The 26,174-nt window shown below is 39.8% G+C and overlaps 1 protein-coding gene across 1 annotated transcript in view; it reads right to left on the reverse strand.

Moving 5' to 3' along the window:
• The window catches only part of SETD3 (SET domain containing 3, actin N3(tau)-histidine methyltransferase), a 62,084-nt gene extending 36,171 nt beyond the window's left edge, over nt 1-25,913 (reverse strand). The window contains exons 1-3 of the mRNA XM_059474391.1: nt 25,844-25,913; nt 2,286-2,395; nt 514-606 (exon numbers count right to left, since the gene is read on the reverse strand). Of these exons, the coding sequence (XP_059330374.1) occupies nt 514-606; nt 2,286-2,388 (196 nt within the window). The 5' untranslated portion in view covers nt 2,389-2,395; nt 25,844-25,913. The remainder of the gene's footprint in view (nt 1-513; nt 607-2,285; nt 2,396-25,843) is intronic.
• Nucleotides 25,914-26,174: the final 261 nt, after the last annotated feature.

The raw sequence follows: 26,174 nt of genomic DNA on the forward strand, positions 1-26,174 counted from the left end.
TGATCTAGTATGAAAAAAAAAGCATACCTTAAACTTTGGAAAACTGGTAAAAAAATTCCTCATGAACTGTGATATTACAATAATTTCTTTATTTTGATTATGTGCATCATTTAGAGCAGAGAGAGACTTATTAGCTGCTGCATTTATTTTGTGACTTTTGTCATCACTTGATGCCCTGATGTCGTCTTGCTGAAACTGTTTCAACATCCAGTAAAGCCTTAATGTAAAACAGTTACAAATTTAACTTTAGAATGTTCAGATTTTTAGAGGCAGAGCAGCAGACCATGCCACAAGGAACCAAGGCAGCCTATTATTCTCTAAGGATTGTTATTTCTACTCCTTCAGATGGTGATGAGAAAACAATCTCAAGCTCCTTTTGTACTTATCAGACAAAATTCTCACAGGATCATTTGTTTGTCATAATCATTCAAAATTCTGAGTATTAAAATGGTTAATGCCAGTGGTGAAGCCCACCTGAACATTTCAGAAACACTGCAAGTGTTTCACATTTACCTTTCTGCTTTTTGCGGATTTTCTCCACAAGCGAACGGATCTGGACATATTCCTCCCATTCCTTACCAGGACCTGGGGGAGGACTGCTGCATTCTGGAAATAGAAATGTTTTCTTTAATTAAGTACATTTTGAAAACATATATATATAAACATTCACATATATATTTATATATCTACATATATATATATATATATACATATATATATGCACACACATATTTTAATCTCAGAATTATGTTTTCACAGTAACTTAACAGAACCTGAGTACTATCTGTCCTTCAAATATGTTTATGTTTATATGGCAAATAAAACTATCTCCACTGTTACAAACATCCTATTATAAGACAAGTAATTAATTTAGACTTTTGAAATCTTAACAGTATAACTTATTTTATTTTTAATATTCCTTCAGATATAAGAAATAGCAAATGTCTAAAGAGCTGGCAAGGAAAAAAAAGTAAACAACCAGGCCATTAAGTAAATAATATCTCAGATAAGACAAACAACAAAAAAACTGTCTGTTTTCAATAATTCAAGCAAAGCACTCTGTTTAAATTACCCTGCTTGCCATCACTCTTGCTGTAATGAAAGTAGATAATAATAGCACAGAGAATACCTTAAATAATTGAGAAATTTGTTGGTACATACATTTGACCTGCCTAGTCATTACTGTTTTCATAGATGCACAAGTACTGCAGGGACAAGTAAAGGAACACAAAGCCATGCTTCAGCTTTAGATTACATCCACAGTGTCTCTGCCAATATTCTAAATGTCAGTGTGTGGATTTCTTGATCTAAACCATGTAAATCCAAGTGGACAGCTGAAGATTACCTTGCTCAAGTGATTTGAAAAATCTTAGCATTGAAGAAAATATGGAAGCTTGACAAAAAGAACAGCTGATACTTGTCTTTGCTTAGCAAATTAGATCCACATTTTATTTTTGGTAGCAAAGCAGAGGCCAATTGTAGCATAAGCATCAAACTGCTTTGCCAACTCCTTGTCTCCTCCTCATGAACAATGCTAAGAAAAATTTTAATTTTTCTAAGGCAACACTTAGATGTGTCCAGAATACGAAAATCTGGAGTTGTGTTGTGTTTCAAAAAGAACTGTATCACAGCACAGTTACTAATGACAGTAGAAAGAGTCAATAGTATTTTAGCATCATTGTATGAAATTATGCTCTGCTTTTCATATTTACTAGAAATAATGGATGAGTTCCAAGTCCCTCAACAAGTGAAACAATCTTTGGTCTATACACAAGATCTAAGCACTATGAAAAGTTTCCAAACAACAACAACAACAAATTTATCTAAGCAACAAAAATATCTGTGCAGTTGAACTGAGTTGTATTACTGATTCCCACAGTTAACTTCCCTACTCTAGTATCAGTTCAAAGCACTGTTCAAGTGATAAATGGAAACAGGGTAATTTTTCAAGGTTACAAGAAAAACATTTTTGACAAAGCTTCAATGCCAAGATATCTGGTTGTTTAAAAATCTAATCTCACCCAGTATTTATACTTGTATTCAGATGAAAAGCCAAATGTTGCCACAAATATGGTCTGTCCAATAAATACCCATTTAAATAAGCCAATGGTGGCATATATTAACAGAGGTGGTTTAGTATGCATCTCAAAGCACCTTAAGCACTCTGAAATAGCAAGCTTGGCCAGTTGCAGAAAAAATACAACTCACTAGCTTCAGTAAGAAAATGTTTTTGTGTGGTTTGCACAGCATCCCTTTTCCCAGAGAGGCATACAAACAAAACTTACTTTGCAACAACTCACTAATTAGATTCAACATTTCCTTTGGAGATACTGTCGCTGTGGCTCCTGTACCTGACTTCTGAGTTTTTACTCGGCTTTTCTTCCCCATCTTCCAACTAAAACAGATTAAGAAGCACACTGTCACCAATTACAGTGAAACAAAATATGATAAGTATGAATGAACAAGATCTTCTTTCACTAGTCACATGAAAAAGAAAAGAATGAGAAATTATTTCTCACACATATATATGTGCAAGTATTATGTGCATGGCCTGAACATAAGAGCTATACAGTACAATCTGAAGTAGTATTTCATGTAGTTGCATATTAATTACTTCATGGTAATTAGAAACTAGAAATCTTAGAGACAAAAAGAAAAATTATTCTAATCACATGCAAATTCATTAGTTGTGAACAAATATTATGGATTCCAAAGTATTCAGGCTATAGAAAACCAGGTTATTTTATCTCATCAGCTGCATGGCCAATAGCAGCTGAATTAGTATTTTGACTGTATGTTACACAGTAATTCAAAATGAATTGAAAATTAAGTATTCAATTTCAAATAAAATCAAAATACCATCTGTATGTCTTTGCTGCAGCTTCTTCTGATTCAAGGCAACTAGTTAAAGAAAACTTATTTTCCGTTCCCAAAGTAGATGGAACATCATCTTAGGCTGGTATTCCAATATTCAGTGCCCCTTGTTCTCATGCAGGACTTAAATCACACAACACCTCCTGGAACAGCATTGTAGTAAGGTGTGAAATATCCAGGGAATTTCTCACATGCACTGGGAGCAATTTCTGATGCTGGCACTGAAGAGGCTCCTAGAGGAGGGGCTGAGCAGGATCTGGTACTCATGAATAAGGAAGAACTGCTTACACATGAGACAGCCAACTGCCTCGGATGCAGTAATTGTGAAATCATAGCAAAAGTCTTGAGAAAAGAAAGGAAGGAAAAAAGCAGGCTAAAGGCTCTGGACTCACTGCAGCAGACAGAGCTGGGGCTTGCTCAGGGAATGGTAAGCAGAATGACTTGGGAGGCTACAAATGAGTCCATGACAGCCAGTCATCTTCCTGGACTCTATTCTCTGAGCACCAAAGAGCAGGAGGCCAGCTGACTGTGCACAGGACTCCTCACTGACAGAGCTCAAATGAAACAGAAACAGAGGTAAACTGGAACTGGGGACAGCCAGCTGGAGGAGAATATAGGTGCACTATCTGGGCAAGCAGAGGATGAAAGACGGAGGCCAAAGCTTGTTTGGAGCCGATATTGAGGATAAATGTGAAAGGCAAGAAGAAAAGCTTTTACCATGAGCAAAAAACACTCTGGGGAAAGTGTAATTCAGCTGCTAAATCAGGAAGCTACCTAGTGATAAAAGGTACAGAAAAAGTTGATACACCCGACACTTTGGGCATGGTCTTTACCACTAAGTGCCGCTATCAGGTTTACCATATTTCTGCATTTAGCAAAGTCTGAGGGAGAGGGGCAACCAAATCAAAAAGCTATCTAGGTAAACTGGACCTATGCAAGTACATAGGATCAGATGGGAAACATCCAAAGTACTAAAAATGTTGATGTCTCCAGAAGGCTGCTGGCTACCAGCTTTGAAAAGTCATGGTAACTTAAAATCAAACAAACAAAATCCAACTGAAAGGCAAGGTGGAGGCAGCAGAGAGTAAAGGATCCAGAGAACTAGAAAACAGTGAGTTTCAGCAGTACCAAATGTAGAATGAGTTCTAAAAGGAAGCTATTTCCAGGCATGATGGACATAAATGTGACTGGAATCAGAAAACAGACTTCTAAAGGCAAACCCTGCACTGCCTTAAGCAGAAGCGTAAGTGGCTTCATGGACCAGGGAGAACTGGTGGTTGCCAGTGCTTTGACTTATGCAAGGTTTTTAACACTATCTTCCATAGCACCTCAATTGTCAAACTGAGGAGACATGGACTGAATAGGCAGGCAAATAGTTTTGGTCCATAATCCTTTATGCCCACAGATTAGGTGCAGTATTTCTCAGTAGACAATACCAGCCAATAATCACCAGATTTGGATGCTAGAACAGAAAGGATTCTCACACATTTACAAACAATATAAAATGGGAAAAGCAGTCAACATGATGAAGGGCAGGAGCAGCATTCAGAAGGATCCCAACTAACTGGAGGAAGAAGCCAGAAGTGACTTGAAGTTATACAAAGATAAAGTATCCTGAATTTGGGAAGGAAAAGATCATCATAGCTGCAGACTGGACCAGCAGCAGCTCTGTAGAAAAGGATTTGGAGACTCTAGGAGACAGCAAGTTCAACAAAGGCAGCACCCACAAACCAGTGAAAACTAACTGCAGTTTGAGCTGCATAAGCAAGAACACAAACAGCAGGTCAGGAGAAGCAATTATTCCCCTCTGCTTGCAGTGGTGAGGCCACATGCCCAGTGCTGCAGCTTTGGGCCACACAGAGCAGGAGGTGCTGGCAAACTGAAGCACATCCAGAGGAAGGCCACTAAAAGGGCTAACACATAAGATGAAAGAATCATTTGTGCAGTCTGGAGATGAAAGGGAGTCCACTACTGCCTTCATCTACGCTTCATCTATCTACATGATAGGGAATTATGCAAAGGTGAAGGCAGATTCTTATTGGAAAACACAGCAAAAACTCAAGAGACAACAGACACACAATGTCTCAAAGGAAATTCCACATAGCCATAAGGAAACTCCTCACCCTGAGGATGGTTGAGCACTGAACAGGATGGAGATTTAACAGCATCTCCAAGCAACCTTGGAGAATTTAAAAATTTGACTTGGCAAGGCCCTAAGCAACCTGATTTAACTTTGAAGCTAAAGCAAAAAATGGAGCCTCTCAATCTCCAGATCTAGTTTTCTTCTTTACAATTCCACATGTTATTGCAACTGAAGTCTTCACATCTACTAGTAGTCTGTACAGTAAATAATATCTTCCTGTACAGCACAGAAGATTCTCAGTCCAGTTACTTTGCAGTGAAATGGGAGAGAGACAGTCATGTCCACAACTTCATACATCTCAAATATTTCAAACATCTGCCTAAATCATCAAGATCTCCACAGCCACAGCAGCTTAAAGTTACAACACATTGCACAGTAACATCCATAAAACGCAAAAGTCACTGTACAGAAACAGTACTTTAGGCTCCAGTTGTTCTGAACATTCAGTATATATAAAAGAAATAACTTTATCCTTGGTCACTGTAGTTAGCTGACCCAAAATTACATGTTTCCTCTCATATGCTACCAAAAAGTTTTGCTCTTTGGCAACTGGTATTAACACTGCAATGTACTGACCAGCAGCTGAAAATTCTAGTAGTAAAGGTATATAATCTGGCTGCTTTGCTTTTCCATTAAGATTAGAGAGAACAAGAAGCTACCAAACCCAAGGTTTATTTTAAATAGTAGCTTTGAATGATCAGGAAGCAAGCTAAGTTAACACTGTTAACTCATTAACTCAAAATTAAAGGAGCTCGAAACGGACTGAAAAGCAACACCTCATAAAAGGGAAGTAAGGCAAAACTATAAGGTGTTTTCCAAAGGGAAGGCAAAGAAACTGAGTCTTTCACTTTCTGACATTAAACATAGAGCAAGAACAAAACTAGCTCTGAGTACACACAAACAGTGAAGTCCTGGGGCATATCCACATCCCCTGATTTTAGCACTCTCTGACAGATAGATGTCAGAGGCTCAAACAACCCACCTGGGCTGCTTCATTTTATCAGTCCCCCTGAGCTGCATAACTTACTTTCCCAATACAGTTTCTACCATGAAAAGCCCACACATGCAGCTGGTAAGGAGAGATCCCACAGATTCAATGTGAGAACCATTGTCTGATCACATCTCTTGATGTTTGTGAGTGAACACTGCACATCCCCTTGAAAGGTGCTGTTCTACCACAAACAGTTACATTTGATAGGAGATTTCTTAATATTTTTCAGCACAGATGAAGGGGGCAGTAATGCTCATTATGCAATCCATGTTGAATTTATAATAGTGCTCACTGGAAATAGGATCCATATAAAAGGTCAACCTGCCATAATGCACTGTGAGACAAAGATAAAGAATAACAATATCAACAAAAAATTAACTTAAGAGTTTATTTTCATGGTCTTCCCATTATACAATCTTTCCTTCTGTTTTTTTTTTTTTCTTTACCCCCCAGGAGTTTTCTCACGGTACATCTTTCACCAAGACTTTATTTGCACATCACCTATTGCATGTTCCACTCTCCTATATGTCATCCTGCTACATTTCTTTTAGACTCTTCAGCTCTTGAGAAAAATCAAGTCAGATGGGTCTGAAATGGATCCAATAGCAGGACTGTAGATGGAGTCCAAAATTTCTAGAGCAAGAACAGTACAGTTCTGTGTTGATTCATACAAATGTTTTCTACATTCCCTCTAAGCACAAGTCCCTGCATCTTTAGAATCATCAGAAAATTAAAATACTTATACACTGTATATTTCATTATAAAAGATTTGAATGATAACCTATAGTTTATATCAAGATACTCATAAGTATTAAGATATGCATGTTGAAAAAAAAATGAAATTATTTTGAAGGATTTTGTTTTCTCATTTCCAAAAATAAAGCAAGCTAACTGATCAATAAACTGGGGAAAAACAATCTTAGCAAATGTTCTGTATAAACAACTACCAATATACTGCATGCTTTTTTCTTTCCATTATTATTTTAAAGTTGTATTGAGAGGAATAATCTGCTTGAAATATAAACATCCATCAGTAAATTTATGAGAAGAAAAAAACCAAAGAAAACTGTGCACATTTTATAAATGGAGACATGAAAAGTGCCACTGTGGATTCAGAAAAACAACACAGCAATACATAAAGCTGTTCAAATATGGTACACAGTCAGCATCCATTTTTGAATTTTTCCTTGTATGAAACACGTTAGTAGCAATAATCCATTATTCCAATGAAAGTATTGGCAAGGATTATGTCTAAAGATAAAGCTGATTTCAGAGGATTGAACTTCAGCTTCCCAAATACAATGAAAAGGAAAATTTGAACAATGCTTTGTATTTATATTGCTACCCTAGATGAATATTGTTTCAGAGACCAACACCAGAAAACTAGCTGAAATCTGGTTTACACAAGTAAGAAATTCAAGACAAATACAAGATATGTCTCAGCTACTACTGATGCTCAAATAAAACACAGCAAACATACCATAGGAGAAAACAAGCTCATTGAACACAACTCATAAGATTGATGGCACCATAATCAGAAATGCATTTTTTCAGTATACTGCTACCAGTATATGAATATGAAATAAGTTCTGTGAGTATCTCTGCTCTCTCCTTTGATACATGCATCCTGTCTAACTATTGCTTCTTAGCCATCAGAATTTCTACAGAGAAAATATTCTGCATGCATGATTAAATCAGCAAGTCTCTCTCTCACACACACAAAAAAAGCAAAACCATCAGACTGACATCTTGGGACATCTGGTTAAGGAAGTATTTCCTTTTAAGGAATCATCTACCTTGATCAAAACTGTACTTTTGGATCCAATTCCCAACCAGAAAAACAGGTTTCTACTTCCTACATACTCATCTTCATTCACTGCTCAGTAACATGAAACAGATATAACTATTTAAACCTAATGCATTTGACAGCTGTATTGTTTAGCAAGAGCCATAATTTGAAAGGATTTGCTGCTATACATAGCTGTCTGGAAAATGAATTCCAAATACCAGCACTGTGAAGTCTATGTATCATTAAAAAGTCACACATTATATTGTATGAAATAAATAATTTAAAAATAGATTATGAATGTTTTTTCAAAACTTCTGAAATCTAACAGAACACTTCATCCAATTTTGTGGTTGGGAAAAAGTTTAGTTAAGGAGTGCTCTGCTGTATTTAACCAGCAAATGATGATTATAATGATAGCAGAAGACCCGATATGGAGAAAGTAAGTGTGCTTCCTTTGTGAAACCACCTTTGTAATTCAGCTCATGAAACAGATTATAGAGTTAAATTTCAATTCGATTAAAAAAAAAATCCTAGAATTCCATGGCATATTTGTAACTTCAGGTGTGGAAGAAAAACAGTATATTTTTTATTTTAAATAAAATTTCAGACAAAAAGGTGGGGGTTTTTTTCTGCAAGTGACTAAAACAATTGTTTAGAAAGAAAGTATGAACTCTCTTTTTGACACAGCAATGAAAGGAAGGGGTGTTTGGCAGTACCTGCATGACAACAGAAAAAGCAATAAACACATATAAAAGATACATATATATATAAAAATACAGCAGTACTACATGAGGGGAAGCAAAACAAAAAATCCTTCAGATGAATCACAAACTTTATGGATGTCTGAAGAAGCAGCACACATTTCAGTGGAAAAGCAATTTGGTTTTTTTTTTTCTTTTTGAGTTTGGCTTTCTGGCTGTATTCTGGTGAATAGCTTTTAAGTACTATGCCATGCTTTCTTTCAAATGAACGTTGCTGAAAATTCCTGAAAGCATTTTCCAAAGAGCGAGTACACTGACAGCAATGATGAATAAGCTTAGTAATACAGAACACAGCCACATTTCCAAATATAGTGTATCAGCTGGCTTGACAAAGAGCACCATGCCAAAACTGGCAGTGAGGGGTGTAAATGATCCATCTCCCTAATACTGCTATCAAAGAGCAGTATTGGGTCAGACTTTGAACTGCTTTCCACATCACACACAAAAATAATATTTTAATGAGCTGTAAAATACACTTCCTTTTGACTTACAGCTTTAAAAAGTGAGCATGTTTACCTAACAGCTTTAGAAGGTAACCATGAGAAGTCCACACAAAACCCCAGAAGTACTAAAGAACTGCCACCAAGTGAATGCATTTTTGTTGTTTTATTTAAAAAATAACCATGACTGCTTTAGTATTCTATTTAAGAAACCTAATACTTCTGGTATAAGAGAGTTTGACTTCATCACAGGACCGCATTTTGTTATGGAAGCAATGCCAAGCTTGCATGATAAAACACAGATCTTTCCAAATAATAGGTCAGAAAAAAACTTCCATTTAATCATTAACAAACGCCTCAGTTCACTGTAGTGCTACATAGAGCTGCAGTCAGATTTGATAGGAAAAAAAAATTAAAAGATCTGTCATTGACCACTGTAAAGACACCTACCTCTCCCTCTCTTTAACTGGGTAAAAATGCAAGTTGCAACCTTTGTTACAAAACTGTGAATATGATCATTGAGCTAAGTAAACACTATGTTAAAAATTAACTGTGCTGGACTTAAAAAATTTATCCTACATGATGCAGACCACATGAAATCTGATTTCTTCTGGATGTGTATCTCAATTTCTTTTCCAGTGGCCTCAGAATCCCTGCTATGCTCTGTCACCCTCCTCATCTCCTCTGGGACTTGGAATAGCTTCAGCTATTACTTGTACTTTACAGAGCAGTAAACCAGGTACCCAAAATTTGCCAGACTTTTACATACCAACCAAGTTAGGAATTCCCACAGCAATAGTTATCTCTCCAAGTTCAACTTTGCTTCAAGGACTCAGTACATTTCAATGCAGTATCTTAACATTGTATTTTCTTTAACACAGATCCTTGTAGATATTAATTACATTATGTTCTCATTATTACATAATAGTTACCACTCCATGCATCTACTTGGCATACACATGCACAGATGGCAGAGGGTGCAGATCTAGAATCTGTATTAGAAAGATACATATGGGTAAACAAGGGCAGACAAGGAGAAGACAAGGGAATTCTCAAGCCATGCAAAGGGCAAGGAGAGGTGAGTATTGTAGGTGGCTGTGGGATACATTCCCTGGCTGCATCAAAAGGGAGGACAGATGAGTGGGATGCACACAAATGAGGCTTGCAACTTCTTTTTCTGGCTTGACTGCCTAGCCTAAGTCCTTTTCCCCTCTGCTTCAGAGAGGGAAGTGTATCATCTCTTACATCAACATATGTTAAGAAGCCAGGGTCTTAAAGGACAAACTTAATGCCTATAGGCAACTGACAGGAGCTCTCCAATCTGTATGTAGGAGAACACAATTTTACACTTGATATGACCAGTTCTACACAGGATGCGATCTTTTGCTTCCACTAATCAAGTCTGGCTTTTTCTCCTAAACTTGAATCTTATGACTGTGGCTAAAAAGATAAATACATTTCATAGCAAATAGATGAAATCAAGAAGTGTAAGAACAGTGTGGGTGGAGGAAGAGATCTGTGATCTTTAAGAAAAATTCAGCTTATACATTTACAATGAACGCTATGTTTTCTTCTGAAAACCACCTACATCATGTCACTTGGAAACCACATTAGCATTCTCATCACTCCTAAGGTATTAATCTAAATGTTCCCACTAAATAAATGACTAATTAGTTACTGATTCAATCCCTTTCCCCCCAGCTCTTTCATCTTTGAGGTACTCCACCCCTTCTCTTCTTGCTATTAATTCTCCTCTCCTCTGACCGCTTTTTCCTTTTTCTTCCACTTCCTCTACAAACTTGTCCCAAAATCTGTTCTAAATACAAATGTCACTGCAATTCACTGTCTGTGTATTTTCTTTCTCCAGCATGTCTCAGTTCGTCTGTTTAAGTTGCAAGCTCTTTTGGAAGTTGGACCTTCTGTGATTGTACAGAAGAATAATAACAAATTAATTTTTTTTTAAACACGATAGGAAGTATTTCTGTAACACTGATGACAACGCTGATAAAAATGACCTAAAGAAAGCACTAATAAGATTAATAATAGAAAACCCCATATTTTTTGCACTTATGACTGCATTCCACTTAAAATACAATGTGAATTTCTGATTCCCTTAGCCATAACCCACACAATTTCCTTGAAGAGCTACCTTTGATGCACATGCTCCTTGTGACAAGGTGCTGTATTTATAATCAGTCCAATGCACAACACAGCTAACAGAGGGTGCCCTAGGATCTTCTGCTCTCCCAAAACAACTTGCACCCCTCAAATGCAGCTCCTTCTTGCTAGTTAATCTGAACACTCTATTCTATATAAAATATAGGCCAGCTGCTTAGGCTTTCCATTTGAACATCAAGTCAAGAAAGCCAAAGCCACCTCCAGCAGCAAGCCACAGCCCCAGATACTCACGTTCTGCAGGAAGAGAGACATCCTGGAACACACTTATATTGGTTACATGCTGCAGGTTTTTTTAAATTCCATTTTATGAGGTTCTGCTTACCATTGCCCCCTCCCTTTCTAGTGTCTGCTTCCTGGACTCAAGACCAGCCAAAAACACAGGTCTTCCTCCACAATCTTCTTGGTTGAAAAGCACTTACTACACTCCCTCATACCTTCCCATCTACAAAGGACTGCACTGAACAGCTTCCACTGTCTCCTGGAGGAATAGTGAGAAGTTGGCCTGCTCTGTTTCTTTGTGAAGTCTACAGTTTTCATCCTTACCACAGTCTCCTTTATTTTTCTTCTCCTCTCACCTCTTTTACCAGAGGAAAAGCAACAGTGACGGCAATCAAGAGCAGGCTACTTAGAGACCTACAGGAAAAGCAGGACAGAGGGATTTTCCTGGATGTGTTCACGCTGCTTCTTGCAGCCCAAGCTGCAATATAGTAAGCTTCCCTTCCTTGTGAAATTATCCAGGGCAGCTTTTCCTACTTCATACACAAACTCACATTTATTTTCTTTTCAAAGACCTGATTAAACTGCATGATCTATTTGCAATAGGACTCTGAACATTTCATTGCTCAGGTAAAGCAAATTAAATAGGTTGTCACCATCACTTCTTAAAAAGAACAGTATTCCTGAGAAAAAGTCTTTGAAAGTCTCAAGTCTTTTGATTCAGTTATTTCCTTCCCATAGCTTTTCTCATCTCTCTCACTTAGCAGATGGGTTTTATTCCCTTCAGGAGACAGGTACCATTTCCCTCTGTCTGCCCTCTCTGGGATACTTGCTTCTCACAAGCATTTTTTTTTCTTTGAGGAATCTACCACACCAGTGGTTATAAGCTTTGCTCTTCTCTAAAGACACAGTACAATATAAAAAATACAATCATCTAAATAAATTTAACTGCTTAAGAATAAACTTTTACCCCAATGGGGAAAAAATAAAGACTGATACAGAAAATGTCTCTCTAGCCTTCACTAATGAAAAGAATTTACTGGCAAGAAAATTACTAGAAATGTATAAAGAAATGTTCTTAATGCTTCCAAATGAATGCTTTCTCTTCCTACAGGATGAGTTTGAGTACAATTACAGTATATGTATGCCATTGCTTTAAAAACAGTTAACATCAACTAAGTAAACAAAAAAAATTGTTAGGTAACATTTTTGCTTTTGTAGTTATTCAGGAAAATCCAGTTCTTGCAATGCATCTTTTTTCAGCTAGACCATCTTTTTACTGAACTCTTTGTAAGGGCTGTTTACTAAGGCATAAGATAGTCACATGACTGACATATGCTTCAATAAACCCATATGCAAAATTCTGATTGTTTGTGAGAACACTACTTATATGTTTTATCCTGGAAGAGCTGTTTGCTATGGCAGTGTAAACCCAGAAGAAACACCCTCAACATATAAAAGAAACTTTGAAAAAGTTCAGTCTACAAAACAAGTAAGATAATTGTTGTGTAGATCGAGCCTCCCAGTGCTTACATAAGAAAATTTCCCAAATGGCAAAACCATAAATACAGAAATGTTAATATGGACCAAAATATTTATTAGCCAGTATGTAATAGAAAGTTACTTTGATTTTACCTGTTATCCTGTGCACATACATACTACACAATGCTTAAGTAAAAGTGTTCATATGCTAAGACATGAACTAGTAATTATGTGCTACCTTTGCTGTACTTAAATGGCTTTGTAAAGATCTAAATATTCCACAATTTTCAAAAATAGGTCCTGTGATGGCTTAACACAACCTGTTCTACTTGCCATTGCAATGTGCCAACAAGGCTCAAAATCACTTCAGTATGTCATTTCAGACAGCAACTCCTTGGCCATGCTGGCACATTTACCAAGCAACTTCATGGAAATCTCAATATTAATGATGACTAATGAGATCAAAAAACTTGCCATCACCATTTCCTGTATTTTGCTTAGTCAGACTACTTCGCAAAAGTAGAAAAAATTAGTTACATTGATAACTATGAAGGCACAAGTTAAAATTAAGTAATACTATGTTAATAGAGGTGCAACAAAACACTGTAACACTCACTACATTGCTCCAGAGCGAGCACCTAAGAGCAGAAGCTCTGTCCCAGTCCAAGAGAGCTGATGTGCTTTGAAATTCTGGCAAGGTCTTGCATGCAATTAGGACTTCAGAATGATGCTATCTAAGCATCATATTTCCATGGCAATTGTCTTTTAACCCAAAATGTGGCTGTCATATAGCTCTGTCTTGGTTACTAAGAATCATAGTCATTTCAACCACCAAAAAAGAGGCAGCACCTATATAAATGGGGGAAAGAACTACTAATAAAAATTTAACCCATTCCTCCATTTGTGTTAGTGGAAAAAAAGTGTGGGTGGACACAATCCACTTTTTTCCAAATTCTCTAGAATGCACAGAAAAGATTAATGCATATTGATACATATAACTACATATTTACTGTGACTTGCTTCATGTAACTGCTAGAGCAGAAGGAAAGGAGCCTAGCTGAATAGCAAAACAAATTCTTGGCTATCACTGTGTAAATTTTTTTAAGTCCCTTTTTAATTGCATTATAGTCAACAGCATCAATAACACATAACTAGGCAATAACATATATTCCAATTAACTGAATTGTCTCAAAGGAAGAGATTTAAAGCTAAAGACACTTAATGCCAAGGACTACTGTTTAATTGCAACAATAATTCCACATAAGTGGAATGCCCTCAAGCAACCTAGTAGCAATTGGGCCCACAATTATTGCTGCACACTGAAAAATTCTCCTCTCAGTTCAGCTTAGTTTTTGCTTTAACACCTTTGCCTACCCTCTGCTTTCCACACCTACTGCAACTCCAGTATGATTTACTATTGCCTCCCACACTGCTCCCTTCCAATTAGATAATTATGTAGGGCCATCATGCTGACAAACCACAGCTCCAGTCCCAGCATGGGCAGCACATCCTAGAAAGGGATGGCCACAGCCCTGGCACCTTCCCATGTAACTTCATGTTGAAGTTACTCCTCCAAGCAGCCAGGTGATGCAGATGTAACCATACATCAGATTCATCACCTGCATTTCACTGAAAAGAACTTACTGCCCACAGAATCCTTCCAATATGTTCACAAAGTTACAAAACACCTCTTGCAAACCACTCTAATGAAAGGCAGGAAGGAAAGATGATATCCAGAGCTGAAAACAAGTTTCACAAGCTTCAAGACTTCTTCTAGGCTATGTGGCAACACACACAATTCTTGCCCTCAAAACGAGTTTCATTATACATTCATGTCTTGTACCGACTTAAATTGGCTGAATGTTTCAATACTGCTGCTGGAAACAAAAAACTACTTAAGTATCTATATTTGGACACTGAATTGACACTACCCAGCATACACAATTAAACTGTGCTTGAAATTATAAATATCTGAATTCAGCTACAGTTTCAAGTTGCTTCCTGGAATACCCGGTCCTTAAAGAAGGGATTCTAAGCAGTTTTAAAGGAACTGCTGTATTTTTTCCAGCTAAGAGTATGAAGCACAGCTGCTCCATCAAGCTTCTGAAGCAGATGAATTCCTTAAAGATGTAGTCAGAGATGGTACTGGCAGCACTTCATCCTGACCAGGAGAGTTTGGGATCACTATCAGACCACAAGAAACAAAACATGGTCCAGAAATGTCTATTGAATTCTCAGAGCTTCCAAGCAGCCAGGAACCACAGCAGGAACTAGAGTGAACAACAAAAAGTTTGGAGAAATCCATTGGGTATTTGGTACCTGTTCTCAGGCCTTCCAAGATGTGGGAATAGTTATGCCAGTTAATGGGCTTGCTGTTAAATTATGCTGTGTGCCTTGTGCACTTCTGAAAGACACCTGACAGATCAGGCTGGTATAGGATCAGGGTTGCATGGAGGCAAAAAGTTCAGAGTGGCACTGCAGCTCCATGAGAATGTGCTGCTCTTTCAGCCACACAGAGGGTACACCTGGCCTGCCCTCCTGCTCTGGGCTCAGGGCAACATCAGCTCATTGAACACACATATATATAAATCTATCACTGCTCATTTGTGGAAATAATGAATGAGCATTACTGTCATTCATTCCATGTAAAGTTGGAGGAGAGTCATGCAATGGTTGCCAATGTATAAACTGGAGCAGTGCACAGATTTACTGCAATGCAATTGATAAGAAATACTCTGGGGATGCTCCTTAATGGCTTGAAATAAACATTTTACCATTTTACATTTATTACAGAGCTGCTTCTTTTGCTGGCAAACCCTTAGAGAAGAGATCACAGCCCTCAAGCCCAGTTATGATTACACTTCAATTCACTGCAATTTTAGTGTCCTCAAACCACCCACGGCAGACCAAGCACTCTGCATTTGTAAATCCCAAAAGACAGTTGGGTGAGGAACTTCTGACAACATTTAAGAGCTATGCACATTGAAAAAAAAGTTAAGAAGTTTCTGCTATGAATGCCTGATAAGTGATGTAACCGAGGGCTGAACAACTGTCAGAAAGTCTTCCAAACCCATTTGCCTTAAGCCCACTCCCTAGCTAGGGGTTAAAATGGTGATTATTCCACTAGGTGTCTAGAAGTTTTAGGAAAAACACTGGCAGTTTTCAGATTTTTTTTATTCTAGACCTTGAAAATGAAGCTGCATATTCTTCCAAGCCCCTTCATACCTTCTGGCATTCATAGCTGGCAACTTGAGACCTTACAGTCTCTTCCATGTTTACTCAAACTCTGCAGTGGTTTGAAATAAAGCAGCTTTTAACATACACATTTACTGGGCTCTAAGGAACAAGAAAGGCACAGCAGTATTAAGTGTTACCTAGCTTCATCCCCGAGCTTTCAGATGTTTGATAAAATAATAAACAAAATGCATACAGACTATAAGGTCCAGTAAACTGCCATAATCTTCTCAGAATATTAATCCTCACCATTTAGAAGAATAATAGGAGAACTGCTAGGCAGCACTTGTTTTTCTGGTATGCTCACAGGTGACAACACAAGCTGAAGAAATAGTTTAAACATTTATTTTAGCACACATTACAGAGTAAGTACATTGCCCACTCCAGTTCTAAAATATCTAGGAAGGCCATATAACTTTCTGAACAAAGGTCTCCTCTCTGTATTAAGGCAGAAAGATTGACCAGCATGTTTTCACAAGGTAACTGCCTCTAGTATCCTAATAAACTGTTAGCATGTCTGCTGAGAATCTGTTTTCCTGCCCTGGCTTAATTTGGTGCACACCCCTAGTAATTTCCTCAGCCTATCCCTCAGACTCCCAGCCTGCACTGAATCACAGAGTAGGGCTGACCAGACCCTACAAGCAGTGTTTCAAACTGTTCAGATAAAGAGCTGAAAAGATTTCTGTAGTCTTTCTACAAACCTCTAGGAAGCCTGAGCTTGTCTTGCCTCTGCCCCCTCCAAACTGAGATTTCAATGTTTTTATTTCTAAGTACCTTCCTTGCTAGTTTGCTGGGCCTATCTCACTTCTGCACAGGCAGCAAAGATAATCCACTTGTGCCAGATTCCAGCAGTCTGGACTTTCAACAGTCCCAGGTCCCTGCAGACCCCTCATCTTCCATCTCATCTGAGACCTGCATGGTTCCTGTGCTGCAGCAAGAATGCAGCTCCAGCAGCAGCCTCAGGCCTGCTGTCACAGCCCCAGCCCCACGTCCCCCACCAGCAACACCACCAGGTCTCCTTTGGCCATAAAGGACCACAAAGGGACACTGTGTTAACAAGTCACACCTGCAACACTTGCAAGAGGATACTTATATCCATCAGCCCAAAAAGAAAATTTGTTCCTAATGAATATAATCTCAAACAAGGGAAAAACCATGACTCCAGAAAAGACTGGCTGTCAGTGTTAGGATTCCCAGTTCTTGTAGCTGGGTTTCCTGCTACCACAAATAGAACCATAATCTACAAATCAGGCAAATTGTAAATAGACAGAGATGACTTCTACTCAGACCAAGTAATTCTTCCTGAGAGACACAGAGGACAGAACTGAATACAAACACCATGGCTATTGTAGCAAAGCTGCACCTGATATTTTGCTGCAGGTGACACTGGTGAATCTGTATCCACCAGAGAAAAATCCATTTTGGGAGCAGCAGCACTTTCCAAACCTAGAGCAGCCATGCCCTAGGCCTTAGGACAATGCTTCATGTAGGGTGAGGACAGAAGTCTGCAGAAATGTGCTCAAACCAGCTTTGTGTTATTAACCTGATCTGGCATCTGAGAGCTTTCTGGAAAAGACACAACTTTAACTTTACAAAAGGTAAAATATTCCTCAAAGTTGCACAGAATTTTGCTGTCTTGGAGTGCTATGGTAAAACTCCAGTATGACAAATAAAACCAGCAGCACTGCACTAACTTCCCACTTTCAAACCAGGCATACACCATGCCTTTAAGACTGCAATCACTGTTTACTAGAGTCTGCAAAGTTTTTGGCTGTTCATATCATTATGAAACTCTACACTATACCTCCAAGCCATTTCGAGATCAACTCTTAGACATCACAGAATATAGCAAGCAATTTTTTATTAGTCTATTCATTTTTTTCTTCAAACTCAAAGTGCAACAGGTCAGGGGTTTTTTATATTCAGGCATGGATTCAAAGACTCAGAAAGCCAGAGAAACAGGCTGTAGAAGCCAAGCATCCTACAGTGACAGAAGGAAATCATAATATTATCTGTCATTGTCTTGAAAACAGGAATTCTTTTTTCAAATAGGGAATTGACAAATGCAAAAATTGTAATTTCATGAGCCCTTACAGAGCTCACTGTTCCCAAGCATCAGCTGGGAACAAATAACTGCTTGAATGCTGACTTTTGGAAATAGGGGCAGAGAACAGCTACAATCTGAATCTGACAACCACATGAAAACCCAACAGTCATTTTCTGCAGCTCTAAGTTTTACAGTTCTATTAGTGTACTCACTGTATCAGCACACAGAGCTTCTCAAATTGGTCTGACAACATCCATTTTCCTTGCTCCTGACTGACAGAATCAGGTGCAGCATACCCCAGAGGGAATGGATGCTTCTCTATTTTAAGTAAAGTTAATATATTAATATGCTATCAATGCAACTCCGCTTAGCAAAGGGGAAGATTACACATTGTAGGTGGTCATCCAAAGTAACCAGCCATTTCTTTCTTCACCAGCCAACCCTGATTACTTTCTGCAATTCTAAAAATACTATCCCAGCACACAAAGTTCCTTAAGCAAAGGAATTAATCCATACACAGCTCAGCTTCCTGCTGAGATCCACTTCATTTGAAAATGGCAGTTTCCAAAGAAAGGATTATCAAGGACTATCCAGTTGCAGGACCATCAATACATACATACATACATATATATACATACATATATATATAAGCATATATATACACACATATATACATATACATACATATATATATATATATACACACATATATAAAAGACATACCAGGAATATCCAAAGACAGGCAGTTACCCTTCAAAGTGAGCAGCAGAAGTTATAGAATGGCTGCTGGTTTACAGAGATTGGAGCTGGAGTTCCACAACAAGACTGTTGCAATGTGTCAGTCACCAGTTTCCTGAATCCCAGCAGCTCTAACCTTGCCACCTGGAAGCTCACAGACCACCCAGATGCCACAGCCTGTATGTGGCAGTGGAGACTAACCCAGAAGGCTGTGAGGCTATTTTGAAAAGTCAGTTTTGTTTATGTGAAAAACTAAACCCTGGACAAATGGGTCACAGACTTTTAGATACAGGCCAGTAGGTATTTCTGAGTAATATATTCAACAAGAAACTATGCAGATGCATTAAAGAAATGCTTTTGTATCTAGGGTTCAATTGACAAAACTGAATAAATAAACCTGTAAATAGACGCAGGGAAAACCAGCTAAGTCTGGAAGATCTGAACATTTTATCACTGGTTTTGAAGAAGCAAGAAAACCAACTTTATGAACACTGTCCCATAAAATATCAACCTCTGTCCCATTCTATCAAAAGAATAGAAGAGCATAGTGGTGACAATTCATCATATCCCAGTGAAAGTCTGGAAAAACAAATGCTGAAACCAGAATAAGGAATAGTGACTACCACTGCAATAAAACAGAACCATTTTAACAAACACTGGAATGCTGTCTGTACAGCAGGTATCAAAAATGTAACAAAAGCATCTATATGCTTAACACCTTCTACTTTTGAAAATGATAAATTCTATTCTGTTGTATTTAGGGGAAAAAACAAGTAACCTTGCATGCTAAAACAAATCTTATACAGCTGCCTGGAACTAGAGATTTGATGCACAAGGCTAACTTGGTGTTTGTTAACTCGGGCATCTGCTCATGGTTTCACAAAATACACTCTAGAGGCCTACTACTTTCACTTCTTCTAAGAGTACACATTTGAAAACTACAGGATAGAAATAAAGCTATTCTGCTACTACTCCATCATTATAAAGATCTTAAGAGGTGAACTTTCAACCATCACTTCTTCCAAGCTCAGGAATGCACCACCTCTATGTGCAGGATGTTAAGTGAAAATGACAGGTCTGCATCAATTGACAAGACTCTCCTGACAAAACTCAAACAAAGAAACAGAAGAAGTGAAAGCATGGCCAGCCGACTCCGCAAAAACCAAGGTATTGTTTGAGCATGCCAGGAAAGCTGAAGCCCATTTGAGTTGAATCTGGCAAGGGACAAAGTACAAGAAAGACAAGAAGGTCCTGAGATTTGATGGATCTTTGGTGAAATAGGATCAGGAATACAAACATTTAAACAAACTTTAAAAAAAGTCACAGTGAAAGTGACCATTGGAGACTGACTGTTCAACCCCCCTGCTCAGGCAGTGCCACCTGGAGCCAGCTGCCCAGGACCATGTCCAGACAGCTTTTAAATACCTCAAAGAATGAAGACTCAGTCTCCAAACTGTGGTCAGTCACCTTCACAGTAAGAAAGTATTTCCTGATGCTCAGAGAGAACATCCTCTGTTGCCTCTTACTTCTTGTCACCCCTGAAAAAACCTGGCCCTCATTCTTTGCACCCTCCCTTCAGGTATTTGTACACACTGAGGAGATCCTGCTGAGCCTTCTTTTCTCCAGGCCAAGCAGTCTCAACTCTCCCAGCCTTTCTTCATGTGAGGAAAGTCCCTTAATCACCTCAGGCCCCTCCTCAGTAACTCCAGCTCTCACACTGGGGGCTCAGAACTGGACACTACACTCCAGATGTGGCCTCACAGGGCTGAGGGGAGGGAAGCTGTCGAAGCAAATAACCTTGATGGGAGAGCAGTGGATGCTGCTCATCTCTGCATTGATAAGGCTTTTAACATCATCTACCACCACATACTCACACAAGCTGATGAACTACCAACTAAAGTAGTGGACAGTGAGGTGGAGTGAAAACTGGCTGCACTGCTGGATTGAAGAGGCTGTGGTGAATGGCAGGAGGTTCAGCTGGAGACCAGTCACACCAGCATAGCCCAGGGATTAGTACTGGGACTAACACTGATTATCATCCTCACTGATGACTTGAGCAGTGGGACAAAGCAGACATACAATTCCACAAATTATATAATTGCAGACATCAGTTCATTTGAATTACCTAGAGGGAAACCTGTAAAAAGAGATCTTTCAGAAGTCCTTGTCAGAAATATTTAAATGCAAAATCTCCTTCTCTTAGTTCTTGAAGTTATTATGTGGCTACATCTATAAACTGTCATCAAATAAAGATAACCAAGCACCTCCAACAGTGGCCACAAAGACAACTCCCACAGGACCTGTAAGGGCAGGAAACACCTGCACCTCATGCTTGGTTGGCACCAACCCCTTCCCACAAAGTAACTTATCCTCCCTTAGCTTGGCACAGGAATGGGCACACCAGGCAAGACCCAGCATACTGGAAGTTCTGAACCAGCAATTCAGGTCCTGTGGAAGCAGAAATCCACACACCACATCCTCTTCCTACTCTGCTGAAACATTACTTGAAAACTTTGGGCACCAGTGCTATAAAGCATTAAATACAAAGCAAGATTAACTGAGAAATGCAGGCAGCATTTGTAACGTAAGAGACTTAGTTTTATTGAGATGATTCCATCATTATTTATCATATTCTAAAATATATACAAACATATATAAAGGACAATCTACAAACTGATCTGCATGCAAAAGGCTAGAATCAGATAGCTAACACAGGAGCCCCAGAGACTGACTCCCCTCCTTTCAGTGCAGGTTATCACACTCTGAACAGAAACAATAACAAAGGAACTGAATAGAACTGTCAGACTTTACAATCTATCTTCAATTACAAAAACAATTTTGGCCTACTTTAAAACACTAGCTGAAAACCATATGTTCAAACACTGCTGTAGGCACTTACAGGACAGGTTAGCCAATTCCTTCAGAGATATTGGGAATATACCCAAGAATAAAATAAACCAACTAATCTGTCATCCCCCAGTACACAACACACTTTAACATCAGGCTCATAAAATCCTTCTGAAAAGTAAAATGATATCTCTCAAGTTACAAGTTATATTGTATTTTGATTCCTAATAGGATATTAGCAGCTAGATTCTCAGAACCATGTATTTTCCTTTATTTCTGCTTTATGTGTTATGGGTACATCTGGCCAGCTTCAGAGCCTGTAAACACCAGTGCTGGAGATAAAACTGATCTCAAGCCCAGTCATTCACACCTCTGCATGATGCAGCCCAGGTCAGATACACAGGTGGAAGCCTCCTGCAGTGACAGGTCTGCTGCTCTGGCCTGGTCACAGAACCCAGAACTGAAATGAAAGAATACAGCTCTAATTCTTCCTTATTGCAAAGAAAGAAAAAGGAGTAACAGACTACCTGAACAGGATGGGAAGTGGTAAAGGAAGGGCAGGAATACATGGAGCAACTGGAATAGTCATTTGTTAGAAAAGATGCAATCAAGAGGCAATGTAGGGCAGAGCAGCTAAAAACAGAAAAAGGGAGCAAGGAAGGTTAAAGCAGAGGAAGGGCAAGACCAAAAATGCAAAGCAATGTTAAAATACACTTGGGCATGAAGTCACCTCTTAACTGCTACAAACACAAGCCTAGCTCCAAATACACAAGACTAAGGCCAACCAATACTGATGGACCATTTTTATGAAGCAATGAAAAACTCCAGCTGTACTTTTAGTTTTGAGAGGTTCTTTCTTATATTTTACATAACAGTCTAAGTTAAAAACATTATTAGTCATCTAAAGCCAAACCTAGGAAGCTGAAGTGTCTCTAACAAGTTCTTTGGCAAAGGATGGTCAGAATCAAATAATTCCCTTTACTATAAAAAGCTTTACCACCACAGGTGTGTCAACCATGAGCACAAGCATAAAGTATTTGGAACTAGGAAAGACTGAACCACTGCTGTATGCACTGCATTCATCTACTCTGCAAAGAACAAACTGCTAATCCCACTCCAGTGTAAGGTTAAGGAAAGAATGATGGTGATAGTGGTGACTGTGATACTGGGAAGAAGCCAATCTATCAAGAATAATATCAAAAGAAGCTCCTAAAATTAGCTAAACATTTGGCTGATGCACTTACAAAAAATACTAACTACCACAAATTTAGCTAATTGTCAGGAATCAAATTCCAAATGACATTTATTCTTACAATTAGGATCCAAGAAAACATGTCTTGACAGTATTCTGATTACAGATGCATGAGGTAGTACTAATCTACTGAAAAAAGGAAGTCCTGTCATTTTGACATTATCTCCCTCCCCACCCAGCTGAACCTAGCTAGATACTAACTAAGCACAAGACTGCCTCATGCATTAAATATAAACTTCTGGTAAGAAATTATTAATTTGAAGGTAGCACAAAATGCTGAAAGGCAAAAAAAAAAAAAAAAGTCCAGATCCAACAGAACAGTTCAAAAAAAGTATGTACTTCTTAATTCACTTTTATCAGCTTGCTAACTTGCAACTATTACATTATTTACTACAGGTTTGTCCCCATACCTCTTGGCCTCCCATTAAAGCTTTCTTAAGCAGATGGAGTGCTTCTTACTATCAACACCTGACTGATCTTTCTAGGGAAGATAGTTTACTATCTATCCACAGAAAACAAGCTCTTAACTCCCTTGCCTCTTTCTTAAATCAGATCTTCACACAGCCATTTGACCAGAAAAGAAAAAAGAAACTGATAAGCTCTACCAATTTACCAGCCCACTTTGTAATTTTATTTCTTAGCTTTAATTTTGTTCATCATGAAGACACCCACAAACTTTTTTCCCTAATTCCTTTAGAGCAGAATTAATTAAAAACCCTTATGCACTGTCTTTATCTGCATGTTCCTAAATAATGTTCTTAATTTAGAAAATATTAACCTCACTTTAAATAATATAACTCCTAATTAAGAATAAAGCAAGCCACCCTGACTTCAACCATCAGTAGGGCAGACTTAACAGAAGCACACAGGCTTCCAAACGGTTGAGCCACAGGCATCATGAGGTCTCATGCACTGAGCACTATGCCAGCCCACCAGAAAAGATACAGATCCCTTAAGACCTCCAGTACCCTTAAAGTGCCTTTGTTTTTTCAAAAAAGCAACCACTGAAATACTCACTTGCTGAGAACTACACAATTTTTCACATTAACTACATAACCAGCACCACTATGATGAAGTATTACACAGATACAGTAGACATGTCTAAATAGATTTATTACAATGAAAACACCATCAAGATGCACACTTTTCCATACAGAGAGGCATAATGCAGTCTATTTTTAATTTCTGTACCATACTGAAATCAGAATTCTATTTCAAGCACATCTGATTTCAGCAGCAGATCAGGCCATCTCTGGAAATAGTGATATAGATTACAAATGATTTTGGGGCTTGTGGCATTTCTTCCCCCAACAGCCTAAATCTATTTCTCAGCACACAATGTCAAGAATGTGTTTTCAACTCTACTGCAATATATACTTCAATCCCTGCTAAACATAACTGAAAACTTTACTCGGGCACAAGCCAGCAGGCTTGAATCTCTGCCATATTAAGTTACTTAATTGAGCAAAAATATCAGGAAGCCACCCCCGCCTTTGAGCCCATCGTGCCTTTCCTTCCCACAGCTTGTACACTGGCTGACTATTTTGTACCAGGAACCTGATAGTGGACATACAGAATGCCACAGTTGTTTTTCACTCACCGACAAAATACTTATGTTTCACTTGACAGTCATGGCATTACAACAACTGAAGGCAGAAAACACTTGCGAGACATTAAGCTAACATTGTAGCAATTTTCAACGAACAAAGCAGTCACTTGAATAGACAGGTGCCTACATTACATGCTCTTACAAGGGACAAAAACAATCTACTTTCAGCCTCATCTCCGGAGCAAGCTTAGGTTCCAAGGACAAGTCCATCCAGAAGAGCAGACACCAAGATTGGAGCAAGAGCAGCTTAGAACCATGAGGGACAACTACCAAAAGGAAGAACTGAGCTTATTCTGAGAGCTGAATGTAGGCTAAAAAAATTGCATGCCAAATTCAAAATTTAAGAACTGAAGGCAAAGCACAACCTCAGCTCGAGCAACTCTAATCAAGTGTTGCTGGGTGAGGAAGAGGAGGAAGGGTTCATGGGACAGGCAGCTGTTGTAACGATAGGGGAAGGCTGAAATAGCGAGGCTGTTTCAGGAGCAACACCCCTGTCAATAAACAGTTTACGATTTATTCTAGTTTCAACTCCCCCTCCCTTTTTTTTCCTCCGAAGATTTAACTGCTCTGCTTAAGCAGAGGGGCTGAGAAAGGAAAGAAAGCAGAGCACTCTTCTCCAGCCAGAGGAGGGCTCTGAGGAGCCGCACACCCGCAGAGCCGCCCCCGAGAGCTGGGGCACGGGAGGCTCCACGGCAAACTGAACTAGGAGCAGGGAGCATTCACACCGTATCAAACATATTTAAAAAAAAATCAAAACCAAAAATAATCACATCATGAGGAAAGCAGTTTTAAGCCATTTGCTTTACTCTCGTTTCGATCAGCCTCTCGAGGGGGGATGGGGCAAGGGAGAACGCCAGTGCCGCCGCCTCGCTCCGCACAAACCCGCGCAGGCCGGGCTGGAGCGAACCCGCCCACGGCGGACCCGGGGGACGCGCCGGCCCCTCCGGCCGGGCAGCGGGACAGGGACAGGCCGGGCCGGGCCGCGACCGAGGCTGCGGCTCCCGGGGAAGGAGGCCCAGCCCAGCCCGCACCGGCCACGCGGGGGAAGGCAGGGTCGGCGAGGCCCGCGGAGCGCGCCCTGGGGCGGCGCGAGCGGGTGTCCGGAAAGAGCGGCGCCTCCTGCGGGGAAGGCGGTGGAGCGGGGCGAGCCCACGCCGCGCGGAGGGCTGCGAGGAAGGGCCCGCGGCGCGGCGGGGCGAGCGGCGGCGGCAGGGGAGGGGGCGCGGGCAGGCCCCGCCTTACCTCCGGCAGCGGCCGCTCCTGCCTGGCCCGAGGGAGCGGCGCACCCGAGCCCGCGCCGGACGCCGCTGCCCGCCGAGGGGAGGCGGCCGCTTCGCCCGGCCCCGCCCCCTCCTGCGCCCCCTGCCGCCATTGGCCGAGCTGCCGCCCGCCGGAAGGCCCCGCCCCTCCCGCGCCCGCGGCGACCTCAGAAAGGGCACGGCAGCGCGCCCATTGGCTGTCATTCAGTCCCCGTTGGCCCGCCTTCAGGTATCAATTGGTCTCTGAGACTCGCAATCTTCCCCCTTAGCGTTCCGATTGGTTCGCTCCCAGGGTACGGCGGCCCGTCGGCCTC

The sequence above is a fragment of the Ammospiza nelsoni genome, chromosome 6 (genome assembly GCF_027579445.1).
Source record: "Ammospiza nelsoni isolate bAmmNel1 chromosome 6, bAmmNel1.pri, whole genome shotgun sequence".
Lineage (NCBI taxonomy): Eukaryota > Metazoa > Chordata > Aves > Passeriformes > Passerellidae > Ammospiza > Ammospiza nelsoni.